General features: G+C 36.0%; 1 protein-coding gene across 1 annotated transcript in view; it reads left to right on the top strand.

The window, feature by feature from the left end:
- Nucleotides 1–13,521, top strand: part of SKAP2 (src kinase associated phosphoprotein 2) — a 210,283-nt gene extending 196,762 nt beyond the window's left edge. The window contains exons 12-13 of the mRNA XM_030932381.1: nt 10,404–10,505; nt 10,938–13,521. Of these exons, the coding sequence (XP_030788241.1) occupies nt 10,404–10,496 (93 nt within the window). The 3' untranslated portion in view covers nt 10,497–10,505; nt 10,938–13,521. The remainder of the gene's footprint in view (nt 1–10,403; nt 10,506–10,937) is intronic.
- Nucleotides 13,522–22,658: the final 9,137 nt, after the last annotated feature.

Genomic DNA, 22,658 nt, shown 5'->3' with positions numbered 1-22,658 from the left:
ATTTCTGTCCTCGGTTAGTTTATCTTTCAATCTGTACTCATCAATAAATTGCTAACCACATTCTTATACTTACTTTTAAAGCAATAAATTATTTTTAGAGATTTAATAACAGGCAAGCTGCACTTCAGAAAAGAGGCACACTATGATATTAAAAGAAAAATGAGAGTTAAGAATTCTGGAATATTTTATCTAGTCTAGGGCATATGTGACTAGCTTTGCAGCCTTTGAGAAACTTTTTATTAAGTCAAACACAGGAAATGTAGGTGAAGACTTTGGTCACCAATGTACAACAAAAGGGTACTTTTTGGTGTATATTGGTTGGAGTTTCAAGCTGTACCTCCTTCTATATCTGGTTGACTTTTTCCAGTGATTGGTGAATTGTGACTGTCATTGACCATTTGCTTCTCATTGTAAGAATGTAAAGATTAAATTACTGTGGCTTTTCTTGGCTTCAAACCTATGCTAATAAATGCAAGTCTTGTTGCGCTCTACTGGCAGAGGGAAATAAGTTACTTTTTAGCTGTCTTAGTTTTTCATTTGTAACCATATGACCCAGTGTGCCACAAATAGCATGGCCAACTGCTGCAGAGTAACTAGGACATCTGAATATGGGACATGCATTGTTGACACTAAGCTAGCTCCAAAATGTTATATTTTATAGCCTTTTGATAAGAAGTAGTGTTTGTATTCGTGCTTGCATTTGTTTGGTCTGATGACATTTAGTTTGTATGTTGTCAGTATAGATGTACGGTCTAGGGCACAGTGGAAACATTAACCAGGCCAACCTCCTATTTAGTACCCATCTCCTCCTAGTAGTGAAAAGCAGTTTATGGACACAACACCATGTCAGAAAATGTTCTAGTTCTACTCATAGGACTCCTCATGTTATCTATTTGTGAACAACATGCTTAAGTACTTCCCTACTTTCTCTTACATCAATTGGAGGAAACATTCCAGAAAAATGTTGGCAGATGAAAGCAAAAGGTACTTACAGGAGGCAGGCTGGCAGCTTCAGCCCTTGCAATGGCCTGAGAGGTACAGGAAAAGCCAGAAGGCAGTGTCAGAGAGGCAAGGTGAGCAGAGGTGGCAGTGGAGAGGGCTGCTTTGGAAAGGAGCCCACCTGCAAGGCCTATGTGATTTACTTCAGCATGAATAACCAAGAGTTTGGCAGCAGCAAAACAAAACCTTAAAGAAAAGCACTATGTTGATATATTTTTTTAAATTCTCAGTTGAACAATTCATGATTTCAGCCTTGAAAATCAGGAACTCCCTCAGTGTGTATGGCATACTTTCACTCTTTTGAGATGTCTTCTTCCTCATCCCTTTAGAACATGGAGCTAGATATTCCAGGGAAATCATTCAGCATAGAGACTAGACTACTGATTAAGAAAAGTTTGGGTAGATGTTTAGTAAATTATAGATAAGTGACAGATGTTCATCACTGAGTATTCAGCTATTAAGGAACAACCAGCATACCACGTGTTTTGGCTCACTCCTGTAATCCCAGCACTTTGGGAGGCCGAGGCGGGAGGATCACTTGAAGTCAGGAGCTCGAGACCAACCTGGCCAACATGGTGAAACCCTGTCTCTACTAAAAATAGAAAAATTAGCTGGGTGTGATGGTGCGCACCTGTAGTCCCAGCTACTTGGGAAGCGGAGGCAGGAGAATCACTTAAACCCGGGAAGTAGAGGTTGCAGTGAGCTGAGATCGCACCACTGCACTCCAGCCTGGGTGACAGAGCATGACTCCATCTCAAAAAAAAAAAAAAAAAAAAAAAAAAAAAAAAAAAAAAGGAACAACCAGTTAAAATTGTAATAAATAAAATGTTATATTCCTCAAATACTTGTTCTCTTTGGAAGATAAGATTATTTTTGGAAGAGCAGGGTGGAGACCTGCTCATAAAAATCAGATTGCCTTATAGTGCATCCCAAAGTACTCTGTTTTTTTTTTGTTGTTGTTGCCATAATACTTTGCTATACCAATTAGTGGGCAGGGATGGGAAGAGGGAATGAAAAAGTGTTTATTGAGCATTTACAATGTCCTGTTCTAGGTACTTAATATGCTTTCACACATATAATTAATATAATAGCCCTGTGAAATACATGATGTTATAATTTTACAGATGAGGAAACTGATGCCCAGTAAGGTTATCATGGAAATTATCTGAGGATACGCAGCTATTAAGTGCCTTCTCCAGGTATCAATACAGGTCTGACCCTAAAGCCTTTTCTCTTTCTACTTTGCTACACTTAAGTGGGACTTGATTAGGACTTTAACTTCTTTTCTATATCAGAGGTTAATTGTAATTATCACATCCCAGTTCTAAACAGCGAGCCATGTTATTGACAGTATCTTTTACATAATTAAATCTTGTATAGATGGTCAAAATTATTTCATTTTCTAATCAAATATTTGGTGAACACTCATGCAAAGTACTATTTTGAGCAGGATCCAGAAAAGCCACAAACTGTTACTCAAGGAGACTGCAATTAAGTCGAAGAGAAGACCAATGCATAGAATAGATAATAGCAATAAAATACAGTGTAGGGTATCAGTGTTGTAGTCCTGGAGAATCCCAGAAAAAAGGGAAGCCAGTAAATACTGGAGTAAGTAAGTAAAGAAAGATTCATAGGAAATGGAACTTGAACTGGAACTTTATGTATGAATGGAATTTATTCATTTAACAAATATGAATGCATATTTTCTGTGTCTATTACATATAAAACCCAGAAGAACAGCTGTGCTATGGAAAGGGGTGGATGGCCCTATTGATGCAAGGAGAGCATAGAGCCAATAGACATCATTGATTCATGATCACTTTTTTTTTTTTTTTTTTTTTTGAGACAGAGTCTCGCTCTGTCACCTAGGCTGGAGTGCAGTGGTGCAATCTTGGCTCACAGCAACCTCTGCCTCCTGGGTTCAAGCGATTCTTCTGCCTCAGCCTCCCAAGTAGCTGGGATTACAGGCTCTTACCACCATGCCCGGCTAATTTTTTGTGTTTTTAGTAGAGATGGGGTTTCACCATGTTGGTCAGGCTGGTCTCGAACTCCTGACTTTAGGTGATCCTCCTGCCTCGGCCTCCCAAAGTGCGGGGATTACAGGCATGAGCCACCACGCCTGGCCAGAATCACTTCTCTTTCCTTACCTTGGAGAATGGTAGGCAGCCAGAGAAACCCTGTGAGAGACCAAATCAACCTGATGTTTCCAAGTTAGTTTTTCTATAGCAACTTACACCACTTTTCCCTTATCTTCTCCTATACCTTTTGTGTTAACCACACTCTCAACTACTTACTCTTCCCTGAACACAGCACATTCTTTTATCTCTGCAGGCCTTCATGCCTTCCATGTATTGCTCCTTTCATTATTCCTTCTGGAGTCTCAGCCCAGCTGTCACTTTCTATGTAAAGCCTCTCAGATCCTGCTGTAGGATTAGTTGCTTCTCTTTTTACACATTTTTTCCCCCTCTTACCTAACATTCAATATGATGATTACCTGTTTCTCTGGCTTTCTGTCTAAACTTTGAACTTCTTGAGGTAGACACTGTGTCTTAAGTATTTTTGTATCCCAACATGTTAACAGTATGGCAGGTAGATGTTTACTATGCGTTTACCAAAATACAGTTAACAACAGGAAATAATCCTGACTTCTTAAAAGAACTTAGAATGATAGGATCATAGAGTGAGGGGGACCTTAGTGCTAAGCCTTCACTTATAGATAAATAAATCGAGGCTCAACATAATAGGGGAAAAAGAAATAAAAGCCCAAAGGAAAAATGGACCACTCCTATAGAAACATCAAAAGACAATGGTGTTTCTGCGGTTGTACTTCCACCTTGGCCCTGAACTTCTTGGCAGCCAAACCAAAAAAGGGAGAGATGGGAGCTAGTAATTTCTTTCAATCGTAAAGGAAGGATGTTGGCTTTTCCCAGCACTGGCTACTTAAATGTTCTCACATGAATTTCTAGAATCTGCCCTGAATATCTGACCTCAACAACTTTATATAAATAAGTGCATAAGTAGCAGGTATTGGCCCCAGCAAAAACTTTTCATAGTAAATATAATAAAAGATTTTATAAAGGTAATTTTGTGAAGGTCCAAATATATAATAATTAGGCTTATTGATTTATATTAAGTACATAACTGCACTGTTGTAGAGTCTCAATGAAGAATATAGACCAAAAAAACATTCCTGAAGAAACTTTGGGATCGCCCAAGATCACAAAGCTAGATAGCAACAGAGCTAGGATGAGACTCTGTATCTTCTGAGAAGATAAGAAGAAGGAGCTGAAAAAAACCAGGAGATTTTCCATTCTACCCATCATACTATTTTTTGCCTTTGCAGAATTCTGTCTTAACTTCTTTCAGTGCTTACAAGTAAATTAAACTGAATTCATTTTTTCCAAGAACTGGAATTAGTTGGTCCCTGTTCCAATGTGGACAAATACCTTTCTGAACATGGGATTTAAGCGTTTTAGCCAAGGCATATCCCATGTAGTGCATTTGAAAACATGGTGGCAACAGCCGGCCACAGGTGGGAACAGCATGCTCCTTCAGATTGCCCACTCAGCTACACGTAAATGCTTCAGAACAAATGCTTGTTTAGTCACTACTGCAATTCTTTAACTATGTCTAATATACACAAAATAAAATACATTACTATTGGAAATTACATTTCTTAAGAAAATATTTAGGATAGTCAACTGGTGCATCATCCCAAACGAAGACTTAGTCTATTTCATCATCCAGTACGTATTTATGGAACATCTTTTATATGTCCTGCAGTGGGAGGCATACAGTTAAGTGCACGTCCTTCCCCTGATCTTAATGAGTTTGTACTTTATTTTAGTTGAAGGAATAAAACTAATGTACGTAAAATCTACTGAGGAATAAATGCTTGGCTTGAAATGAGAGATATAAATGTGGATTAGCTAATTCAGAGAAAATTTCATGACAACTGAGTAACTTGAGTCAGGTCTTAGTCATTGGACAGGATTTGGCTGAGGGAGAGGAGATGTCTCTGGGAAGCGAGCACTACATACAGAGGTAGAATGAGTAGTGCAGAAGGTTGTACTGTGCTGGCTAGAACAGTGACAGGAAAAGGTTGCTAGCAGGGTGGAAACAAGCTAAAGTCTATAGTTAATGCAGTGGAGAGTTACTATAAGTTCTTGAGCAGCAGGGTAAACTGATGAAAAGAGTTCCTGGAAAGAACAGAGAGGCAGCATTGATAATACAGTAATCCAGGGCAAGGTGATGAAGGCCTGAATTAGTGGTGCCAGTGAGAATAAAGTGGAATGGGTGAACCTGAGAACAGTTAATAGAGTCATGTATCGGTGGGTAAAATACTGTACACTGTATACCAAAGTCACTCTCTACTGAGCATGACATGATCTTCTTTGCCTAACATTATCTGCGAATCATCAGTCTGAATGTCAGTTTTTACTCTATGGTATTGTAACTGTCGACTTTGTAGAAAATAGAATTAAATATATCATGACTCAGGGATATAAACTAAAATTTGTTATGAGAATTAAATTCTTACCGTCAGCTTCCTTGTCTTTGTCTCTCTTGCTTTAAAAATGGAGTATACAATGCAAGGAGGAAAAACAGTACCACTAGGGAACTTAGTGTCTTCAGTCAGGTTCCTGAATGGTGGTGCTCAAACATCATGGAGGTCCTTAAAGATTGTGTCAGTTTCCGGCCGGGCGGTGGCTCAAGCCTGTAATCCCTGCATTTTGGGAGGCCGAGATGGGCGGATCACGAGGTCAGGAGATCGAGACCATCCTGGCTAATACGGTGAAACCCCGTCTCTACTAAAAAATGTTTAAAAAACTAGCCGGGTGAGGTGGCGGGCGCCTGTAGTCCCAGCTACTCGGGAGGCTGAGGCAGGAGAATGGCGTAAACCCGGGGGGCGGAGCTTGCGGTGAGCTGAGATCTGGCCACAGCACTCCAGCCTGGGCGACAGAGCAAGACTCCGTCTCAAAAGAAAAAAAAAAAAAAAAAAAAAAAAAAAGATTGTGCCAGTTTCCTCATTTAACAAGTTAGGAATCTAAGATTCAGGTAGTTAATGTGTAGATAGTAATAGTAAAACACCGAGGTTGTGCAGTTCCTGTTGTGCATTTTAAAGATAACCTTTTGAAACGATGTATGTATGAGAAATGAGAGGATTCTTATAAAGTTTCTAATCAGAGTTAATAAAAAAGAGACTGAAGAGGTAGCCTTGATGAAAGTATTTATACACTTTAAATAGGTATCTAGTCTTCATAGTACTACAGTGTTTATGAATAAAGATATCACAATGAAGAATACTTGGAAAACAACAGTCAAGTCCATTGGTTCTTAAACTTGCTGTATTTTATATTTTGTGAATAAAATTACTTTCGTTTTCACAAAAGGCTGGTGTGTTTTGAAGCACAGATACATGTTTGGAAAAAGGACACAAAATTTTTTTAACATTGCAAACACCTGTTGCTTTCAAATACATCAGTAACTAATTTCTGAAAGGGTTAATACATTATTAAATCTTATTAATGTTTTAGGTTGCTGTTAAGTCAGCATTCTTTTACCATATCATTGGCAGAAAGTGGATTAACATACTCGATAAATGACAGTCATGGTGGAAAAAGATTTCAGTAAATGTTGGGGCCTTATTTAAGTGTAAAATAATATTCCAGCAGAGAAAGAAGATTTAGTTAATGAGTAAATACTACTATTATGTTGGATAAAGTCTCTGTTTCACTTTATAATAACTAGTCCTTTTTCCTGCCTTCTTACCCAGTCACTCTTACTGCTCAATAAATATTAATGGAGGCCTAAAATTTCAACTACAAAATAAAACAAACAAAATGATTATAATGGTATGAAAATTGAAAACATGGGAGTTAGATCACAAGCATTCACTACCGCCTTACGATTATTTTCTCAGATTACTGGGCAAGTTTGCCTTTTGTTTGCTTCTTTGATTGCCACACTACATTTTGCCTTGAAGCCATCCATTTTGCAGATACTGAATTTCTTTTGAGTACTGTTTTTATACAATAAGCATCACTACACCTCTGGATCTTGATAGCATTACTGCGGGAGGAGAAAGCAGCTTTGTGTTAGTAATTACCTAACATTGTCAGAAGCTGACTGCAGGCCTCTTTCTAGTGATAACAGAATAACCGCATAATGTAGCTTTATAGCACATGATTAATAGAAAATAATTACACGTCCTACAAAGGGATGCAATATTTCTTATAAATTGACTAGAATGGTTTCCTGTAGATTAAAGGACTCTTCATTATTTTATCAGTCCTCCTGAAGTACAGTCACTTGCCTATGTTAGCATTTCAGTTGATGTTAAGAGCTGAATAGGTGAAGGATACCAGATGGCAGACCTCCTTGTACCTGAGACCCTGTGTTCCATAAAGATTACATGATGCTTCCTAACCTTTCAAAGATTTAGACAACAGCCTGGTATGGTTTGTCTTTTTATTTTTTATTTGCTAAGAAGGTAAAGTTTGAGAGTTTTCCTTTTTGTTTTTTAAATGATGCACCTGTGACTTTATAGAACAATACTATAATTAGTTTGTGGACTGGAAAACAACATTGTATCAGTTGCATTATTTTCCACTGTAAGTAATATATGATTCATAATCACATTTGTTTGGGGGCGGAAAAGAGAAAAGGCAAAGACAGGCAGATTTTCTTTTTCAGAAGGAAACCTTGTATGATATTGAATGTTCAGGCCAAAGTTTAGAATACTGTACTCCAAGAAGCGTTTTCATTCCAATTTATAGGCAGCAAATGGTTTAATTGGGATTCATGTTGCTCAGGAGGCTCATACAGAGAATGATAATGATAAACGTAAAAAGCTCCTGTGTTTGCAGTCTTGTCAACATACTCTAATGGCTGCAGTGTAAATCCATAAATTTGCCTCCTGTATTTTTACCTCACTATATTTGATCATAATGCATTAATTCCAAACAGGAATATAATTTGCAATTCTTTACAAATATAAGGTAATAAATATTCTGGTTTTTAGTTTTGCCTTTTCTGATTTAAATCTGATATTTTAGAGTATTTTTATGAAGTGTATATTTCCTGTGTTTTTCAATTATTTTAAATTAAGTGAAGCATTTAAGATTATTTTAGTCTAAACCTTTTTTCTCCCTAGAGTGTTACTTTTAAGGGATTTGTTCATAGTTGATTAAGCTCCTCCCTGCTGTTTACCACTATGCTTTCTAGTTAATAAATCTTACTATTCTACCATAGCACAGAATTCTCTCGACTGTGAAGTCTGCCCTTGTTGATGTGATTTCTTGGGAACTAATTTCTTAAATTTGGGTGTGAGTAGCTTTTTGAAAATGATAACATGCCTTTAGTTGATAGCACAGACTATGACCAAAGTAGAATATTATAAAGTAATAACTTTCTGGCTTATAATTTGAATTGAAGCATTGACCCCCAGATTGAGGGCCATTCTCTGGAAGCAAGTGTAAGCCAATAACATGTCCTCTCATTGAATGTTTTCTATGTCTGTCATTGTGGAGAAGGGGGCTAGTTCATTTTCTCATTCCAAATAATCAGTTTAAAAATCTTACATTAGCATTGAGTAAGAGCTTTAACACTCAGACCTACCCTGTCAATTATCCATTTTCAAATCTTACAGTAGTCTGTGAAACTGTTAAGTACGGTGTGTTTTTTAAGCATTAGGCTCTAATTGTATTCATTGCCTTAAAAATAGAAAAGGGCAGTTTTATGAGGTACCTATTAAGATATAATGGTTGCTAATCATGACTTTCAGTAAGTTAGTATTTTCTTCTGATAAATATTCCTGCATAGATTATAGCCATCATTGGGTTCTGGGCATCAGAGTATCCTCGTTGCTTAGTTGTCCACTGAGTTCACACTATCAGTGAACTTTAAAAGTTTAAAACTTAAAATCTTGAGTTTACTGCCTCACAAGCCAGAACTGTGCCCTCAATAGAATAACAATTGCAGGAGTGGTCTTTTCTCCCCTCTCCCCCTCCACTTTGTTCTTCCAATAAACCTAATCCTGATACTGCCCACTGTTTGAAAAAGTGCCTATGGATTTTATCCTATAATCTATTGATAGACTACATATCAATACATACACACTAATGTAATGCTACATTTCTATTAAAGAATTGCATAATTTTCCTTTCTGATGGTCAATAGCATACTAATCAATACAAATGTTAAGTCTGTACTAGTATTAACATTCCCTCCCCACATATAACTCAACATACATATGCACATTTATCTATGACTCAGATGCTGGAAAATCATAACCTGTTAAATTACTTTTGGGATTGATGTTAAAAATTTATCTTATATGAAAAATTAAATTTGAGCACTACAGTGCTTGTGAAGAGTATTGCTTTTGGAAGATATTATTCTTGAAACTTGTAATTCATTTTACTTTGTTTGTATCTCACTACACATAAATACATTTGAGATAAAAATACATTAGTCAATCTGGCAGACATATGAGACCGGTTATGGAGTATTCACAATGCCTAAAGCAGTGGTGTATCTGTCAAAGGAGGAAAAAGTGGGAGAAAAGGAGGCATAGGTTTTTTTTATCTCAGGTTGCAAAGTAAATGCAGAGGTGACTCATCAACCACTCTGTTTTAGAGCTAGATTAATATTTTGCCTTTATAACTTGCGATACTTTTATTTCCTATTGATCTTCCACTATAAGGGTGACTCTAACACCACCTTTAAATTCCTTCTACCTATCCTTTATCTAAGGTAGTTTATGGTCAATAATAAAGGAATAATAAATGCCTTAGGGAAACTATTTTAAAGGAACCTGTTTGTGAATTATTTTTTAAGCATTTTTTTTTTGGGTATTATTAGTGTTTCCTTATTCTCTATAATCTGTTAAAGTGTGTATATTAGATTTTCTTGAGAAGGGGCAGACCTCTGTCAACATTCTAAATCATTTTAGGTCATATAAGTTTAAGAAATAAGTAGTTTATTGTAAAAAAAAAAAAAAAAATTTTATCCTTGCTAGATGATAAGCTTCTTGAAGGCAAATATAATAGCTTAAGGATCCTGGCTTTAACCTTCTATAGCCTCTAAAGGTGTCCCCAGGCTTTGTGGAGAGAGGGTGTCCCCGAGAGAAGGCTTCCTGAGGTAGTTTCATTTTCTAGGTTTTCATCATGAGCGATTGTTTCTGTGCCCAGTAATAAACAGGCTTTGTGTTATACCTTAATTTAAATCGTTGCCTAACAGCATTTTAAAGTGTCCAGAAACAAAAAGATGAAAATGTTTACATTTGCAGCTCAAGTTCTTTTAACTTTATAAATAGAAGTAACATTTCTAAGAAGTTGCATACAAACGACATTGTACTTACACCAGTCTAAAGGTTAATATTGCATATTGTTTTCAATTAGGAATACAATAGATACGGCTGGTGGGTAGGAGAAATGAAGGGAGCCATTGGCTTGGTGCCTAAAGCCTACATAATGGAGATGTATGATATTTGAGAGTCCTGGGTAAGTACATTTTAATCCAATATTCTGTAATAGCTCATATGTTCTCTTGGTCTCTTCGTTATGAGTCTTTGCCTTTTTAAAAGTCTTTAGAGTTTTCTGATAACACAAAGATTGTGCCTCCAAGTCTTTTTTGTTTTATTTGATCTGGTTTAATTTTTAAAATAAGAATTTTTAAATAAAAACTTCATGGAATTTACTTTGGAAATGAATAGATTATTTAGAGAAAGTTCCTTTGATAGTAACCAGTTGCTTTCCCAAACTTCCTCCTTTTCAGTAAAATACCACTTTTATGGCCTTTCTGAAGAGTTGAATTGACAAAATGTTGAGTAAAAATACATTTTTCCTTGACTAAAAGTGTAATTTTTTTAAGCAGGAAAAATCAAGTTTCAACTGAATCAAAAATTAAAATGCAGCTTTCCCTTTCTTCTGCAGAAAAGGAAAATTCTTCTGCTTGTCTGCAAATGCTTTGGATTTAGAAGTGTCATGAAAGCATGGGTGACAGCTCCTAACCTCTCCTTGTTTTGTTAAACATTACTTGTCTTTAACTGTTATTTTGTGCAGTCGCTCATTAAAATATTCCTCTGATGTGAAATTAAATGAAGGGTATTAATGTAAATTAGATGCAACCAGTAAAGTTATACCTGTTGCTATTTTGCAAAGAAATAATTATAGTTTTTATTTACCCATTTGATCTGTATGAAGAATTCATCACTATTTTATACATACCGTGTAGTCTACTATAGTATAGTAGGCTACTATTGCTACTTCTGATGTGAGTTGTAATGTTTCTTAATCATTGGAAATCAATTATTTTTAGAGTGTAGTATATAATTTCATAGCATTTTAAATTTAATGTATCATGCAAGTTTTTTTGGTTGATGCTAAATAATGTGGTTGCTAAACAAAGAATGCTAAAGAATGTTCAAGCTTTGTAGGTAACTTTATTGTTATTATTTATTTTCACACATTTACGTCCTATAGCCACAAGAAAGAAAAAATGATGGAGTTGCAAACGGCAGTGTGCTGTCACCTGCAACACAAGTACATACCAGAAGTATGACTCATGCAAAGCATTTTACCATACAAATATCCTGGTGCGATGATGGGCCTGGCAACATTTTCTACTGTACTTTTGTTTAAATTCAATGAAACAAAAAATTCATAAGAAATTCCATCCTACCACTAACAAAATGGTATAAAGAATCTCCCAGCCTGGCCAACATGGTGAAATCCCGTCTCTACCACAAAGTAGCCAGGTGTGGTAGTGTGCGCCTGTAGTTCCAGCTACTTGGGAGGCCGAGGCACGAGAATTGCATGAACAAAGGAGGCAGAGGTTGCGGTGAGCCAAGATCGCGCCATTGTACTCCAGCCTGGGCGACAGAGTGAGACTCCATCTCAAAAAAAAAAAAAAACAAAAAACCAGAATCTCAATGTATTCTCAAAGTAAAAAGGCATAACCAAGCACTCTCTTATCTTGCCCTATTGCTATGCTATGTACGTCCCACTGCAGGACAGCAGATTTGAGACTTTTCTATAGACTTCAGAGCACTGAAAAGAAAAGAAGAGTTTGGAGAGTAGAGTGTAGAAATCCCAGTGGTAGCAGGTACCAACAGGTGAGCAGAAAGGTAGTTTTAGCCTGACATTTGACTTATACTCTGTGCTGCCTGAGCGAGATTTATAGAATCATATAATTACCTTTTCATGTATATTTGAAATCAGAGGTGTTTAAAATGTCTATGAGATACCAATATAGCCTTAACATATGTCAAAATACATTGCTGATTAATTATTTGGAATACACATAAACTCCTAATATTGAATCATTACTTATCAGGTATTATCTTTTTGGAACTTTTCAATATCTTTGCTTTATAAAGATTCTAACCATGCATCTGAGCTGGTAATATTTTAAAATCTCCATTATTTGTGTAAAACTGTTTGTAAGCAGTGTTTGAGAGGGTCTGTTTTACCATTATCCCCTCAATATCATGATCATCCAATCTCAAATGTAAAAAAAAAAAAAGGAATTTGATTTTAGGGATTGTGAGTAAACAAGTTTATATATATAGACATAGTGAAGTTAAAGTTTTCAGAAATTACATTTGTGCAGTTGTTACCTTTTCCTCACGTAGTGTCATTGAAATAGACTGAAATCATCTTGGCAAAAGTTGGACAACCGAAGACGAATTTAGTGGACTGGTTTTCAAAACTTGAGCAGCTGAGAAGCAAAAGCGGTTGTTTTCAATGACAATGTAGCCTTTGTGGATTTGGGTTTGTGCTTTGGGCGGAAAAGAAGTTTTTAGTCCTAGGCCAGTAGATGGCAGCAGCTTTTCATTGCAGACAAAACCACTTGAAACCCCTCCCCCATGGCACAAACTCACCCATGATGGAAAGTGTTTAGATTTCTGCCTCCTTTTACAGTTAATCCAGGAGAGGGAGTCCTTTGCCAACTGATGACCAACAGTTCCAAGCCAGATAGTCTCAAGAACAGTGACAGTACAGAAATAAGGTGTTATTTCTGTTCAGAACTCCTCCGGCCTTTGTTCTTTTAAAACTTGAATGTAGGTGGGAGACATAGGAAAGGAAACAAAAGACTTAAAACTGGAGTGACAGGACAAATAATCATTACTTTCAATTCATGACTGCTTTATATTCATTTGATGAAATCATTTGTATACAAACCAGGGAGAAACTTTTCTTTATACCCTTGACAATATATCACATACTCTTCAAGATCATAATAATATCATTAATATGAATTTAAACAACATGGCTTGTTAGAAAATACGCTAATTGCTATGGTCTCATTATGTTTGCTTAGCTTTTATTTGTTTCTCTGTGAACAGTTAGAGAGCTAATTTTTTTCAAAGGTGATTGTAAGTCATATTTTATATAGCATTTTGCTTGATTATTTGCTCTGTACTGAATTTGTACTCTATTGCCATTAGATCTTACAATAATGTTCCACTCTGCAAATTTTTAAGGTTCAAATAAAGTTTAATTGTTTGCAAACTGTTATGTTGCTAATAATTCAACAGCCTGCTGTGTTACTAATGAAATTACTTTGTTATGATTAATTTGGAAAATAGTGTGTTGATTGTAGTAATTAAGCACAACAAGGTGAAGTAAATGATTCTAATGCCATCTGGCCTCTAAACTGAATGAAGAAATGAAATAGGGCTGTCATCTGAATTTATTCAAAGAAGTAAGGATAATACAAATGACTTTCATTGCTTTAGGATTTACACTTAACACAGCTCACTCCATTCTATTTTTGTCACTTTGCTGCATATGACACTTTCTTTTATGGAAAAAGAATGTCGTTTAGTCCAGCAAGTGTTTTGAATACTTTGTTTTATTGTAAGCTGATTATTTTTACTGTGTGCTAATTTAATTACAGATAATTATGTAAAGTATTATAGGACCATGGGAAAAAAAATCACTTTTCAACCATGTGTAGGTGAAATCTATATATGTAGGATTTCATTTTTGTTTTGTGTTTTGTTTTGTTTCACTTTTGCTATCAGTACACAACCACTTTGAATAGAGCCTTGCAGAAAGAGTAGGGCATCCATTCAAATGTTTCTTAAACGTGTACAAAGGCTCACTCTTGGTTCTTATGATTTCTACTTTTTATATAATTTCATGTAATTTCTGTACCCTACTACTTGCTACTCATTCATAAACTGGTACTATCCAGGGTCATACTTTAAAATAGAACTGAGTTATATATTATGGATTCAGATTTGCAGTTCAGCCGTTAGAAGAAAATTAAACCTAATATGCATGTTGTTTAAGAGCTTGAACTTCATCAGTGAGACTGAGTGAAGCATTATGAGAATTTTTAAGTAAAGTTCTAAATTTCAGATAAATCAATCATTTGTATTTCATTTGTTGGAGTTACAGACACACACCATATAGAGATCACTTTTACTTATCTTGAGTTTAGTAGGTTCATGAATATTGAAAAACAATCCACATGTTAAAGAAAGAGGTGGTGAAGAGTGGAGATCAAAACATGATCAAGATATGGAAAACACAGCTTCACTCAAAGGTTGAAAGAATACTTTGTGTGTGTGTGTGTGTGTGTGTGTGTGTATACACTGTATATATATATAAAATAAAAACATTTGATGAATATGACCTCATTTATCAGTAATATACTTAGTATTCAAAAATACAGAGAAACAAGCACTATATTGTTAAAATATTATTATAAAAGTTTAATAGATACTCAAATGCACAACAGTTTATCCTCTGGATTGGAAACAAGAGATTTCTAGACATCTCAGCTTTAGCCAGTTTCTTATAGACCTACTGCCTTATAGTTGAGTTCTTCCAGAATATGTGTTAGAACCCGTGATAGTATACTATTTTACGATGAGATAAATACTTTAAAAATTATATGATCACAGTAGCATGGAATGACATTTTGTTAATGCTGTGTTTGAGGGGCTTTTTCTTGTTTCTGCTAGTAGAATCTGTTCTACCATTACTTATACACAAACATTTATTGCTAGCATGGTACACATTATATGGTGTGGATCCAGTAAATATTTGTTAATTAACTGATTTGGCACCCCACAATATCTCAAGACCTAAGATTTAAGAAGAAAAGAGCTTGACTAGTAAACTTAATAGAGAAAATGCCTTTATACAGTTAGTATATCCCGTGATACTATCAACAAGTAGGCTGGGTTTTATTGTTATAACAGAATTGAGTGAGATTGTGAATAATAAGAAAGCTGAATTGTGGTACATTGTCCTTAGATGTTTCCTTCTTTTCTTTCCTTGTGTTCAGTGTTGCGACCTCAAATAAGGGGCACAAGTGCCTCCTCAGGCACCTTGGGGCAAGTGATCTACTTTCACTTCGCAGTGAGGCATCCCATATCACTGCTGCCCTGCATTCCACTTGGGTAATATCAGAGAAGCCTTTCCTGCATCTGATCTTGAAAACATTCTAGCTGTTGCTGTTGCCTTGGCAGATCGAAAATTTCTGCAAGTAAGTGGGAAGTTTCACAGTTGCCACCAAATCTAATCATAATTTAGCTTTTGTCCTTTTTGTTAACTTTTACTCCCTGTTGATTTAAAGTTGTATGATTATGTTAACTGGAGTGCTTTGAGTCCCCAAGATGAAAGGAACCGTAAATGCAGAAAGTCGCATTAGTCATACTACTGCTCAGTTTAGGTCTTTGGTGTTGAGAGAGGTAGCTGGAAGTTGAGCAAGCCAAAACACTTGAATATGTGCAAAGGTGTGAATATAGAAACTGCTCCCAAAGCCCATCTCTTAAGTACCTTTCTTAATGCTGGGACTTTGGAAGGTGTTTCCCTAGTTTCTCTCCCCACCTTTTTTTTTTTTCCAGTTTTCTTTTTTGTTATCCTTTACTCGGAGAGGCAATATAGCACAGCCCTTGTCTGTTTTCTGTTTATTGGCCTCAACTTTCTAATATAAAAATATCACTCCTGCTAGAGTAAAAGCAGATGCCATTTTGTAGCTTGAACTGCAATTTACTTCTTGTTTAAGGAAAGTGTCACACAGGTACTCTCAAAGGAGAAAATTAATGACACTAGCGTATGCTGGTTAGAGACAGCTGCTTTCGTGGAAGAGAAAATTCCAACAAGTAAGCAGATTCCCATACACTACCCTCCCCTCCCAGCTCCCATGGGAGTCTATTTAGAAAATCTTGTGTTCTTTATCACATCAAATGTGATGATAACAATTTAACTAAGACTAGTAATAGTAATAGCTAACATTTACTGAGTGTTTACTATTTGTCATGCTGTGCACTTTTCATTCAATTCTTATAACAACCCTATGAAGTAAGTTCTGTTATTCATTACCATTTTCCCGATTAGGAAACAGGTTAAGTAATTTGTCCCCAAAGCCTTAGGGTAGTGAGTTACCCAACCAAGCCTCATACCAGCCTCCGTCCCCTGAATTCAACACTATTCTGCTGCGCAGTACTGTGATGAATTCAAACCAAATGCTTACTTAGATTCTTTGCATATAATAGTCATACAACAAATGCTTGTTGACCACTGATGATGTCACCACCTCTATAAAATAATCTGAAGCACGTGAAAAGAATCATTCAATAATTGACAATTGGATAGCTGAATTTGGCTCACTAGTCAGTAAAGCATACCATGGTGATCATATCATATCCAAAGCAGCTGATTCGCAATGGAGAAGAAACTTCTATGCAGGAACACTTGACCTTCCAGTCCCGATGCAAATAGGAAGTCAATCAAAGCAGCAGAGTCCAGAGAGGACACCAAGCCAAAGCCACCCTTTTCTAAGGACCTTTTCCCGTCCTTTCCACCTCCTCCAATGTGAAGCCCAGTAAAGGGACCAGCTGGGGGAGCCTTGAAGAGGACTGTAAATCCAGCTGCTTCTGTCTCAAATAGTTGTTTTTTAGGGGATGGGTTTTAATTCATAGGTTTAAAAAAATGGTTTAAAGGATTATTAAACCGTACAATCAATAAACTTCATTGTAAAACATGTGTAATTTTGTAACCGAGTGATGGCAATGTCTGCATGACTTTTACTTGTTGAGATATGAATTTAAGAAGAATTTTCATTGGAATATCTGATACGTAAGTACGTACAAGGTCTTATTCCATGGACACCCAAGTAGTGCCTTGTACTGGGCCTCATAAAGACTTCTGTTGTGTTTTTTGAACAAATCCTTTTTAAATATTTTTGTACTTCAGTGATTGGAGGCTGAGGGGTGGGGAGAGTGAAAAGATTAAGAGATAAGTAAGGACTAACATTCACTACTAGGCTCCAGAATTTAACCAGAGAGGTGGTAAAATTGAGCCCTCTCACAGTCTAAAATATACCCTGTAGTACTGACTGTCTTATAGCCCGAGAGAAAGGGTGTACCAAAGTTCCATTTTTAAGGGGTATTTCATTCTGTAGAGTTATTTGAAATGTTTCCATGCCAACTACTCAGAACATCATGCTTCTGAAGGACAAGGAGCGGATGACTGCATTATCCTGATCTCCAGCTGCCCACCAAGTAGATCTCAGTGGTGTAAAATAACCTGTCCCATCTAGGATACCCTACTAATTCCTAATTCCCAGGTCAAGCGCCTGTGGTCCGTAGAGTCTCTGTTGCTCCCTGCTTTCATCTCCTTGCGCCACTTTCCTCCTCCTCCTCAAGCTATTCCAAGGAGCTGGAGTCATATGAGCCATGAGATGTTATAATTCTTACTGCTCTGCATAGTTCACAATGTCAAGTGTGCCCTCTACTTTCTGGGAATTCAGCAAAAAAACAAGATGTATAACTGTGCGTTTATCCTGTTATAAGCATCCTGAATTGAAAAACTGAAATGTAGCAATCTTGTGAGTGTGTGTTGTTATCTCTCTGTTGCTTTGCTTCAGTTGGTCAGCATATTTGCTTTATTCTTTATTATCATCTCAGGGCTTGCTATTTTTCTTCCTATCTATTTAAATGATTCCATTTTGAATAAATTACATGTAAGTGCCATCCTGTGCAAGGGGTATTTCAAACATAGAATTTGACATAATCTTTCCCAAGTAGATTCATAGTCTAAATAAGATAGGGCATAAACACAGGGAAGGAGAAGGACAGCCGCATATAACCTTACCTTGGTACAGCTCTTAGCAGGTGAAGCCACTGGCAGTGTCCTAAGACACAAAAGGTTCTCTGATTTTGTGATATCTGAACCTTAGGGATTATCTGGGAAACAAACTGGGAATCTTTTCTTCTGTATATATTTTAAAAAATAAACAGGGAGGGAAATGCAAGGTTTTCAGTATTGTTTCAGATGAGAATATTTATTTTTTTAAAAAATTCCAAATGCTGGTAGCTACTGAATTAAGTGTGAGGGGAAGCAAAGACCTGTGTATATGAATAATGTGAACGTCTTTTACAGAGTTGCTACCAGTTATGGTAACAACTCTGGAAGCTGAGAGTGACCCCCTACCCCTTTAGGAGTAAGGACTCTTTTTCCTTCGGTTGGGGACAGAGTTGTACCAGCAGTATTCAGCTGAAAGTGAGTAGTAGTAAGAACACTGGAACTGGAGTCAACCAAAATTCTAGTTTCACTCGCTAGTGCCTTGTGCCCTAGAATAAGTTTCCTTCCCTGCAGAATACCAGTGGTGCCTGTTCTCTCTGCCCTGTCAGGATTGTGATTAGGCTCAAGTGAAATTATGTTTAGAAGTGACTTGAAAAATCAACAGTAGTGTCAAACATGGCTTTCCTGCATTTAAAGATATGAGAACTGAAATGAAACAATGATCGAATCATGTCTCCTTCACACCGAAAGCTAGCAAGGGAAAAAAATGTTGATACTCAGCATTGGCTGTAATACTACTTGAAATAATTTTAGTGAGCCCTTGGTATTATTATTTATAGTAAAAATTGATATAAATAATCCTAGAGGAGTTTGAGATTTGATTCTCCTTTAGTTTTCAATGCATTTTTAAATCAAGTCATTGGCTTCCAAGCTATGGTCAATTTCTGTTAATGGTGATTTTAATCACAGAGATGTTACTTCTGCCTATAAAGTTTCTAAATAAACTTTTCTCATGATATTTAAAACCACCAATCTGCTAATAATAGTCTTTAGGTGTATGTTGTTTGTAGTTGGTTGGACTTAGCAGAGAATTAATTTTTTTAAACTGACTTTCTAAGGAAAATTTTTGTACTGACTTCCTTTGCCCATTATCTAACCCTTTTATGAACTGTTTCTTCCAGATGGGTATCTATGAATGTTTGTGTGTGAATACACACTTTCTAGTTGAAAAACATCAGATGCATATCTAGGAGTGACACAATTTTATTTTCTCTAATTAGCCTTGTAATATAGCACTAATCTTGGTTTGTAGTTTGTGAAAATATGGGGCTAGAAATAAGGGCAAACCAGAACCTCATTACATGTAACCTTAATGCTTTAATGTTATAACTTTAGGCAAAGCTAATAAAAGATGCAAAGGACTCTTAAATAATTTAAATTATCTAAAATATTGAGCATATTCCTTCAAATAATAATGGCTTTCATGATCTGATTTTTTAAAAATTCATTTCTCATGTGAATTACTTAGAAGATATCAAAGTAAGTTTGAGTTTATTTAAGATTATTAAGTATATTTGTTATGCAGAGTTGCCGAAGATTCCATTTTTTAGTCTAGCAATTGTAATCTATAGCGTGATGTAGTACATAATTCTGGTAACATCTGATGATGTCATGATAGTATAGAGTTAATTCTTAGCAATTCTCTTTAAAATGGTGCTTTATGATGTGATTCCTTGATTATTTTGAACCATTAGTCAATTCTGTCAGCTTAAAAAATAGACACATTGTGTACCTGCTATTACTGCTTTCTAAAATCCAAGCTTCTCTTACCATCTTAACCTTACCAATTTAAGCTGGGAAACTATTACTTTTATAATGTATTTATATTATTATCATTACATACTCTTTGATAAAGGAAAACAATGAGACTACATTAAATTGTGGCAACTGTGATTAAAGATAAGTCTGTTTTATAAACTTTTCCTAAATGATTATAGTAGAGAATTTCAAGCTATAATTATACCATCCTTTGCTTCTCCTAATGCTGTGATCTATAGCAATAAATACTCTATATTGATACCACTTAATTCTAATGGATGTATACTGAGGCTGGAAACATATTATAGCTTAACATTTAGTGCCTTAATTTTTAAACAGTTTTGAAATTTAAAAAATTGATACGATTGCCTGAATATTCTTCTGTTATTGGACCCATTTCATGCTATAAGATTATTCTCATTTCACATCTTTCCTAAAGATTATTTTGTTCAAAATGTATTTTTACTGACACTTCATTGCTATTTTTGCATAACTGAAAATCTGTCATTTTCATTTTAGCTCAGTTTGGAAACATGAAAACCGTATCAGAGCAACATATTAAAGATTAGTATAGAAACACACAAAAAAAGAAAGAGCCACATGGAAATAAATTTAGTCAAATTATTCAAATGTGCCATTTTAATCCATTAATCTGGTTCGAGGCTGCTTAAGAGAAATATTTCTCTCTGAGTTTTTCTCTTAAAAAAAAATGTTGAGAAGAGAAGCATCTCATCTAAAACAATTGCCATGGGGTGTTTTGTTTTTTGAAGAAAAGGGTAAAGCAAGAGCTACTCTAATACTCTACCATAATTTATTCTTAGTCAAAAACAGATTACTATTTACACACTAGGTATTAAAAGCTAGTTATAGTGATTAAAGGTTGTCTTTCTAATGCTGTGTATTAAGATATCCAATACAAAATTTATTTTCAACCTATTTTGGGGCCACAAGGGAAGTTGTTTTTCTTGTGAAGGGAATTCTGTATTTTACTTCATTATTTATAAATATATATATATTTAAAACTATACACACACATACATATAACTGGGAAGAGGAGGATGGGAGCTGGTTGTTTCTTTGAATCCTAATACAGTATGTCTTCTTAATGAACCTGCCGCATTGCCCAGAAAACAGCTCCCTGCAAATAAACATGCTAGAAGTGATTTAGCCACAATGTCCAGACTGTGTAAACATCTAATTATTACAATAAAATTGTCAATAAATTTACATTACTGCTCCCTTTTCAAACGTTAACCAACTTTTTCTTCACTTGATAAAAGGGCATAAATTGTATTTTTATGTGTTGGTGTTTTTGTTTTCATTACACTTCTTGCTGCACTCTAGACAAAAGACCTCAAGCCTTAATGCCCTGAGTTATTCCTGGATGAAGAAAACTCCTACAGTTGTTTATTAATGTCATGTGCTGTGTTCCTTTCACGGTGAGACAGACATGGAGCCCTTACGATCTGATCTTTAGTCACGGCATTTTTTAAAAAGCCATAAAGCCTGTAGTATTGTAGTCACTGCAGCTTTAAGAGAGACACAAAGAATTAAGGCCCTTATAATCCACTATTAGAATGGGAATTTAAGTTACATTAGAAGCAAAAGATAAAATGGCAAAATGCAATAATTTCCTTTAATAAAGATTATGTCCAGTTTTCAGAATTATGATATCATGTTGAACATAATTGTGGAATAAGCCCCCACCCCACCAACACACGTATTTCTTATATAACTGGTACATTAACATTAGAAAAGCAGAGTGATATTGAATTCTAATGAGGTCTGGCCTATACGCTCTGCTAGGAGAAGAATGAGGATAATTCATTTGTATTCTACAAAGCACTTGGAAATCCACGCGCATCCCTGTGGCTTCAGCACGTGGTGCTGATCATCTGTTCCTACTTGGAGTTGTTGGGGGGGACGGGGGGGAGGTGGGTATTCATTGCTTTGAACAGCATCTGAGCTGGGGAAAATAGTTAACCACTTTCTTGCTAGCTGTTGTTTCCTAATGACTATTTAATATGGTTGCTCTATCTATGCATTTGCTTTACCTATTCTCTTCAAGGATCTTAAAAATTGTGATGCCTGTGTTGGTGACAGTGCACCTCTGTAGAAGCCAAACAAAGAAAACGAAGTGAAATTCAGTAGGGTAAATGTGTTTTCACCATCCTCAGTAAACATGTCGGTTGTAAGTAAACAATCAAATGACAGTGAGGTATTTGTTCATTAAAAAAAAAAGTCTGAAAAATGGTCCATTTGGTCTGATACTGGCTGTTCAGGAAAAACTGCATTCATTTGTGAGTCTTGCTGACATTCTGAGAAAACAGCCCATTTTGGAAACTTATATTTAGTAAAACCAAGGAATGAAAGATTTTAGCAAATTGCCACGTAAAATGATCTGCACAAAAAGGCACTGGGGAAGTGAGCTAAGGCCTGTGCCAAACAGATGGCACCCCCTGCTGTGTTTTTGATTGAAAAAGAAAGGTAACATTTGCAGCCACGTCAAAGAGACAGTGATCAGCTAAACAAATTGGTCTCCAAAGTACCCCATCGCTGGAGCAAACCCCGCTGCAGGGTACAAGCGAGGCTGTATTTCAAAATAATGCTATGTTTGCGTCTTTCCTAAGTGAAGGGATATGTCCCCTTTTCATGCGGCAAAGAGAAGATGAGGTCTTTGTTGAAGTCAACTGCAGTACTATCTGCGGAATAAGCAACAGACCTCAGTAGCACAATTACCCGTTTTCTCTGATCACCACCAAATGCCTGCAAATAATATTTGGGAAGACC

This window comes from Rhinopithecus roxellana, chromosome 6 (assembly GCF_007565055.1).
Source record: "Rhinopithecus roxellana isolate Shanxi Qingling chromosome 6, ASM756505v1, whole genome shotgun sequence".
Lineage (NCBI taxonomy): Eukaryota > Metazoa > Chordata > Mammalia > Primates > Cercopithecidae > Rhinopithecus > Rhinopithecus roxellana.
Note: the sequence above shows the minus strand (reverse complement) of the source record. Positions and strands in the feature narration are given on the sequence as shown.